Source organism: Hoplias malabaricus, chromosome 17, assembly GCF_029633855.1.
Source record: "Hoplias malabaricus isolate fHopMal1 chromosome 17, fHopMal1.hap1, whole genome shotgun sequence".
Lineage (NCBI taxonomy): Eukaryota > Metazoa > Chordata > Actinopteri > Characiformes > Erythrinidae > Hoplias > Hoplias malabaricus.
The window spans coordinates 36,007,326-36,015,814 of record NC_089816.1 but is presented as its reverse complement, the minus strand read 5'-3'; the positions used below and the strand labels follow the sequence as shown (position 1 = coordinate 36,015,814).

At 47.2% G+C, this 8,489-nt stretch overlaps 1 protein-coding gene across 1 annotated transcript in view; it reads right to left on the bottom strand.

The window, feature by feature from the left end:
• Positions 1 to 7,849, bottom strand: part of LOC136673195 (Fanconi anemia group A protein) — a 29,194-nt gene extending 21,345 nt beyond the window's left edge. The window contains 8 exon segments of the mRNA XM_066648520.1: positions 277 to 372; positions 506 to 609; positions 1,000 to 1,067; positions 2,376 to 2,465; positions 3,186 to 3,322; positions 3,594 to 3,678; positions 6,628 to 6,740; positions 7,541 to 7,849. Of these exon segments, the coding sequence (XP_066504617.1) occupies positions 277 to 372; positions 506 to 609; positions 1,000 to 1,067; positions 2,376 to 2,465; positions 3,186 to 3,322; positions 3,594 to 3,678; positions 6,628 to 6,740; positions 7,541 to 7,604 (757 nt within the window). The 5' untranslated portion in view covers positions 7,605 to 7,849.
• Between the last annotated feature and the right edge of the window lie 640 nt (positions 7,850 to 8,489).

The following is an 8,489-nucleotide window of genomic DNA, read 5'->3' as shown; positions in this document are numbered from 1 at the left end:
GTGTGTGCGTGTGAGAGTGTGTGTGTGCGTGTATGAGTGTGTGTGTGTGTGCATGTGTTTGTGTGTTTGTGTGTGTGTGTGTGTGCGCGCGTGTGTATGAGTGTGTGTGTGTGTATGTGTGCATGCGTATGAGAGTGTGTGTGTGTGTGTGTGTGTATGAGTGTGTATGAGTTTTTTTTGTGTGTGTGTGTATGTGTGTGTGTATGAGTGTTTATGTGTGTGTATGAGTGTTTATGTGTGTGTATATGAGTGTGTGAGTGAAACTGAATTACTCACAAGACAGCATGTTGTCCAGCACAGAACAGCAGGACTGAGATACGGCAGATCCAGAAACATCCTCAAAACCTGCACTAACCAGCACACCTGCCACAGCTAATACACACACACACACACACACACACATTACTAAACACACCACCGTATAATGTTCGGTGTAATCTCTGCACTCTGATCTGTGAGGGTCCTGAGCACTGAAGAATGAACAGGGCTTAGTGAGGTGATTTACTACAAAGAATCTGCCGCTGTACATCTGTATCCTCTGGTTCTGTGGTTCTGGATCCACACAGGGTCTGTAACTGAGATGCTAACCACACACACACAGCAGGCTCACTGACAATACACACACACACACACACACCTTGGTCACTGGCATCTAATAACAACATAAAAATAACTCGATAAATATAATTTCATAAGGATGTGGTACAAACACTCAACAGTGACACTGACGTGGTGGTGGTGTGTTAGTGTGTGTTGTGCTGGTGTAGAGTGGATCAGACACAGCAGTGCTGCTGGAGTTTTTAACCCCTGTGTCCACTCCTCCATCAGAGGCTTTAGTTTAAATATAGATCATTATCTTAGGGGCCTCAGACTTCTGCACAGTGCTGTGGTTATTCCATATTAATCAGCTCTGTACTGATCTTAATCTGGAAACTGGTTAAAAAAAACACTGATGTGTGTGTTCCTCTGTATGTGCCTCTGTGTGTGTGTGTGTGTTACCTGGTCACTGTGTACTGCAGTGGTAGAATCTCCTCAGTGTGTAGACGATACACCACCTCCAGCACCGGCTGCATGTATTAACAGAAGAGATTACACACCTACAGCTCACAGCTGTGCAAACCGTCTCCATTACCATAGGAAATATCTAAAGAAAACTAATAAATGCTTTACAGATGTTTCAAATATTCCTTACAATATTTCAGACATTTGAAATCTGAGGCACAGATAGAGACAAGAACACTATCAACACAAACGTGTACAAAGAGACACTGGACATCGCCTGTGACCGAGGGACGACAGGATCATCTTCTACATTGTACAACACCTCAGGTTTACGAGAGACTTACCGATCAAAGCTTTGATTAAAGCTAAATACTCCGTGAACCTTTCCATGTGTTTTCCACACGTTATGACGTTATTTTATTCTGTTTATAAAACATGTTCCACACAAGTTAAAAAGTGGCAGAATCTTAACTGAGGCAGGGGCACACAGTCCGTACACAGTGTATTCGTACGGCACTAAAATCACTGAGACACTCCTGTAATAACTGCTTTAGCCCACCTCCCTGTGTAGACCTAATCCCACCTGAACAGGGCTTTAGTGTAGTGTTAGTAAAACAATAAGCCTGTGATTTATATCATGTGCCATGTCAATGCAGGGTGAGGCTGAGGGATATTATAATAATAATAATAATAATAATAATAATATTAATAATAATAATAATATGTTTAATTTATATAGCGCCATTCACAAACCTAAGAATGCTTTACAAAGTGTTAAAAAATAAATAAATCAATTTTTAAAAAAGAAAAAAAAAAGTTGTGATTAGCCCAGAGAAGAAAAAAGGAAAACGTTTTAAACAAAGATTTGAAGGACGACAGGAACGGAGAGAGGATGGAGAAGAACTCCAAAATAGAGGCAGCAGCTCTGAAAGATCTGTCACCCAAAGTGGAAAGTCTAGTTAAAGGAACAGTAAGAGACCGGAGTTAGAGGATCTGAGGATGTGCGAGGGTCGATACAGAGAAATGAGGTCTGAGAGATAAACAGGAGCCAGACCATGGAGAACCTTGAAGGTTAGAAGAAGAATTCTGAACTTGATCCTCATCCTTAAGCCTCAGCGGGAAGCCGGTGGAACAGACGTGATATGAGCCGTGCGTTTGGTGGACGTCAGAACCCGGGTGAGTTACAGTAATCAATTACGGAAAAATATGAAAGCGTTTATCAACACTGAAGCATCACTGTAAGCCCTAAGTCTTTCACTCGTTCGGACTACACCCAGGTCAACATCTCAGACCGTGAACTGACGAATAAAACTGAACACTGTTCTCTTTTGAAGCTGAAAGCCACACACACACACACACACACTCTTCCTTACCTTTGTTTTCCAATATTCCTTCCAGAGCAGTTTAGAGCTGAACAAACTACGGAGCTCCCGAACAGCCTTCAGCACCACACTGAGCTCAGTCTGCAGGACGCGAACACACACAGACTTGGGGTTTAAGTCTAGCCATTCACTCACAACAGCAAGAAAATCAACCTCGTGATTATCGTGATATTCCGACGTAATGTTAATGTGCAATTATTTGTCATTGTACAATGTACAGCAAAATGTGTCTGTCATGTTTAACCCGTCTGTGCCAGTGAAAACACACACACACACAGTAGTGCACTATGGGCTGTGAACACACACCCAGAGCAACAGGCAGCCATCTCTGGCGCCCAAGGAGCTGTTGGGGGTTCAGTGCCTTGCTCAAGGGCACATAAGCCATGGATGTTCCTGCTGGTCCTGTGGATAGAACCGGCGACCTCCCGGTACCAAGCCCTGTCTCTAACCTCTAGTCCGAATGTAATTATATATCATTTTAAATGAGAAATTAAATATATTACTAAATTAATACAATTAATATTAACATATATTTTGTTGCAATAGTGTGTTCTTGAAATTAATAAAATTAGTTTTTAGTGTTTTTATTTTATATATCGCCCAGAATATCGCTATCAGCAAAAGACCTGAAATATCGTGATATAATTTTAGGGTCATATCGTCCACCCCCTATTAACCACAGCTGAAAAAGAAAACACACTAAAAACAACTGGAAAATGTGGATTATCCACAAACCTATTTTATTATGTGTTTGTGTGTGTGTGTGTGTATGTGTGTGTGTGTGAGAGTCTGTGTACACACCCGTTGAGTGGTGTTAATCAGGGCTGTCTCACTGTCTTCCCGCAGATTTAAACCTGTGACTTTTTCCATCAGTATTTTCACACACAGGACACCCACCGAGACTCCCAGCTCCTGCGCCTGCCTCTGCAACTCACACTCTGAAAACACACACACACACACACACATACACACACACATATACACACACACACACACATATACACACACACACACACATACACACACACACACACACACACACACACACACACACACACACACACACACACACACACACATACACACACATACACACACACACACACACATACACACACATACACACACATACACACACACATCGCATGTGAGAGAAAAGGTCATGCTTCATTACAGAGACACTGTTCTGCATCTGCTGAGAGTTCTTACCCAGAAGTGTGGCTCCAATCTTCCCAGGGACATCTTTACCCTCCGCCAGCAGCTCACACCCCCCTGGGCTCCTCTCAGGACCCGACTGTGGACAGAACACTTACAGCATTCAACCATCCTCCATCGGCTTGTTCCAGTTGTTAAACAATCTGTGCTGCTCCACATTTAAAGGGGATTAAACAGAATGAGTGATGAAATGAATAATAAAAGAGTGTGGTTTGTTTTGATGAAGATCACTGAGAGAGGCTTGTGGTGTGGGTTTGATTCTCTTTTACCTTCTTTTCTATTTTTAAATTCAGTTTACAGCTGATTCCTGATCTGGTGTCTAAGGTTTAGTCAGAATGCAGGCAGCTGGTTTGTGTTTACACCGACTGCATGTTCCTGTGCTTTCTCACTACAGTTTCTGACTCGCCGCTCCAACACAGTCTGAACTGAGAGGCCTGGTCTAGAGCAAACCCTCACACTGCTCTATTAAACTCACTATTTACAGCCTCCAGAGTTCTCCTGATTAGTGACTGTATTTAACCCTCAGCTCTACAGAGGCCTGGTCACGGAGGGGGTGAGGAACCAGGCGTCTGAGACACTGTCTTACCACAGGTTCTGTTGTCAGAAGTCGTCCTAAATTAGAGAGAAGCTTTGACTTATTTAACACATGAAAAAGCTCTCACTGTGGGACTGGGAGATGTATTTCACATTAAAGGGGTTTTAACAGTGAGAGATCAACCATCACAAAGAGAACTAGTTAGAGATAGAGACAGATCACAGTTAGAACTGGGGCCGTATTTTCAGGGTTCAGTCCAGCTCTGTAACCCTTATCCAGTTCAGGGTCGCGGTGGGTCCAGAGTCTACCTGGAATCATTGGGCGCAAGACGGGAATACACCCTGGAGGGGGCACCAGTCCTTCACAGAGCGACACACACTCACACACTCACACCTACAGACACTTTTGAGTCTCCAATCCACCTACCAATGTGTGTTAATGGAGCGTGGGAGGAAACCGGAGCACCCGGAGGAAACCCACGCAGACACAGAGAGAACACACCACTCTCCTCACAGACAGTCACCTGGAGGAAACCCACGCAGACACAGAGAGAACACACCACTCTCCTCACAGACAGTCACCCGGAGGAAACCCACACAGACACAGGGAGAACACACCACACTCCTCACAGACAGTCACCCGGAGGAAACCCACGCGGACACAGAGAGAACACACCACACTCCTCACAGACAGTCACCCGGAGGAAACCCACGCAGACACAGGGAGAACACACCACTCTCCTCACAGACAGTCACCCAGAGGAAACCCACACAGACACAGGGAGAACACACCACACTCCTCACAGACAGTCACCCGGAGGAAACCCACGCGGACACAGAGAGAACACACCACACTCCTCACAGACAGTCACCCGGAGGAAACCCACGCAGACACAGGGAGAACACACCACTCTCCTCACAGACAGTCACCCAGAGGAAACCCACACAGACACAGGGAGAACACACCACTCTCCTCACAGACAGTCACCCAGAGGAAACCCACACAGACACAGGGAGAACACACCACACTCCTCACAGACAGTCACACGGAGGAAACCCACGCAGACACAGGGAGAACACACCACACTCCTCACAGACAGTCACCCGGAGGAAACCCACGCGGACACAGAGAGAACACACCACACTCCTCACAGACAGTCACACGGAGGAAACCCACGCAGACACAGGGAGAACACACCACTCTCCTCACAGACAGTCACCCGGAGGAAACCCACACAGACACAGGGAGAACACACCACTCTCCTCACAGACAGTCACCCGGAGGAAACCCACACAGACACAGGGAGAACACACCACACTCCTCACAGACAGTCACCCGGAGGAAACCCACGCGGACACAGAGAGAACACACCACACTCCTCACAGACAGTCACCCGGAGGAAACCCACGCAGACACAGGGAGAACACACCACTCTCCTCACAGACAGTCACCCGGAGGAAACCCACGCAGACACAGGGAGAACACACCACACTCCTCACAGACAGTCACCCGGAGGAAACCCACGCAGACACAGGGAGAACACACCACTCTCCTCACAGACAGTCACCCGGAGGAAACCCACACAGACACAGGGAGAACACACCACACTCCTCACAGACAGTCACCCGGAAGAAACCCACGCGGACACAGAGAGAGCACACCACACTCCTCACAGACAGTCACACGGAGGAAACCCACGCAGACACAGGGAGAACACACCACACTCCTCACAGACAGTCACCCGGAGGAAACCCACGCGGACACAGAGAGAACACACCACTCTCCTCACAGACAGTCACCCGGAGGAAACCCACGCAGACACAGGGAGAACACACCACACTCCTCACAGACAGTCACCCGGAGGAAACCCACGCAGACACAGAGAGAACACACTACACTCCTCACAGACAGTCACCCGGAGGAAACCCACGCGGACACAGAGAGAACACACCACACTCCTCACAGACAGTCACCCGGAGGAAACCCACGCAGACACAGGGAGAACACACCACTCTCCTCACAGACAGTCACCCGGAGGAAACCCACGCAGACACAGGGAGAACACACCACACTCCTCACAGACAGTCACCCGGAGCGGGACTCGAACCCACAACCTCCAGGTCCTCCAGGTGTGACTGAGACACTACCTGCTGTGCCGCCAGCTTTGCTGATCACATCCTTATATCTCACTACTGCTTACTGTAATAAACATTTACCATTTTTCATCAACTTTTAGGAGAATATCTGCTTTTTTCCCCTACAGCTGGAGAGCCACCCACTGAGGGATTTTCCAAAACTAAAAGTAAGTAAACACATTTCTGTCCTTTATTCCTGATAATTCTGTAAAGATCCTGTAGTAAGGGGACCCTCCAGACGCACCGTGAAACACAGAGCAGTATCAGAATGAGGTAAATACACTGACGTTCCTAAAGTGACTGAAAGTTTGTGTAGTACGTTTATTGGGACAGTGAGGACATGTGGAATCTGACTCACCCCAGTTTCTAGTATGAGTTCAGTCAGGTTGTGGTTGTGATTGATGAGCTGCAGTGCTGCCTGCTGGAGCTCCTCATCACTCCGCATCCTCGGCCTCTTCAGAGCGTGACTGGCTGAAAAACATTCATCACGTCACTGTCACCTCTCGGCCCAAAGCCACAGTCCAGACAACGCTCTGATTCAGAGAATTTACCAAAGACCTCGGGCCCAGATGACAAACGCAGGCTTGGAGTCTGAGCAGTAGGAGTGCAGTTACTGGACAATATCAATCGCTGCAGTGACACTGACGTGGTGGTGGTGTGTTAGTGTGTGTTGTGCTGGTGTAGAGTGGATCAGACACAGCAGTGCTGCTGGAGTTTTTAAACCCCTCAGTGTCTGGACCGAGAACAGTCCACCGACCAAAAACATCCAGCCGACAGCGTCCTGTGTCACTGATGAAGGACTAGAGGACGAGCGACACACACTGTGCAGCGACAGATGAGCTACTGTCTCTGACTCTACATCTACAAGGTGGACCAACGAGGGAGGAGTGTCTCACAGAGTGGACAGAGAGTGGACACAGGGTTTAAAAACTCCAGCAGCACTGCTGTGTCTGATCCACTCTACACCAGCACAACACACACTAACACACCACCACCACGTCAGTGTCACTGCAGCGCTGAGAATGATCCACCACCACATCACACCTGCTCTGTGGGGGTCCTGAGCGCTGAGGAACAGGGGGAGAGGGGGGTAACAAAGTATGCAGAGCAACAGATGGACTACAGAGTGTAAGCGTAGAGCTACAGAGTGAGCGGAGTGGACAGTGGAATTATTAAAAACGGGGAGTGGGTGTAGAAACAAGGCAGGTCTCGATCCAGTGATCATTCAGTGTATTATTATTATTATTATTATTAATATGAATTCTTGTTACCGATTAAAGTAGTAAAGCTCCTTCTGTGAGGTCGCTGGGACGGGGTGAACTCCTCCACGGACATGACAGGGTCCTCCAGCTCAGACACGGCTCCTTCACTGAGACACAAACACTAACACAATCAATCACCTTCAAAATCAATAACTCTGCTGTCCAGAGCCCGGTCCTCCGCCCGCTCTCTCTCTCTCTCTTTCTCTGTCTCTCTGTCTCTCTCTCTCTCTCAGCCCGGGCTCCAGAGATAAACCAAGCCTGTGGTTATTGGTTATTGGTTATTGACTAGTGATTATTTATTGAGCGGCTCAAGCGTCTGTTTTGATTCTAGAAGTTGCCTCGGCAATCGTCACTTCCTCGCGCGCTTCTCCTGCTAATCCCTATTGGCTTAAAACTCTCCTCAAACTCAGGCAGCCAATCAGGAGACGGTGTCGAAGCCAAAGCCCCGCCCACACCCCATTAAAAGGATATAGAAATCTAAAACGAAGAGCGTAAACAGCCGAATGAAACAGAAGGAATAAAAGAATAATGAGAACAGAATGATTAGTGGAATTAACGAATAAAAACTGAGAGAATAAATACAGACTCAAACTGAATGATTTAAAGAAGAAACAGGGTGTTGCCAGAATAAAATACACTGAATAACACCCGTCATCCAAAACAGTAAATCATGAACCCTACACGATCATACATGGGCACTTTGTGGTTTTACACTTACTGACTGTAATCCATCTGTTGCTCTGCATACTTTGTTAGCCCACTTCCCCCCTGTTCTTCAGTGCTCAGGACCCCAGGGGCAGCAGGTGCTCTGTGGGGGTTTTATGTGAACGGTGGTTAACACTTGTTCATAGACCACTGCTGGGAATCAGGGTTAATAAACTAGGTCCAAACACCCCACAGGGAAGGCCCATGGAGGACTCGTTAGACATTGGGACCTGCTGGGAAGGGTCTGGGATAG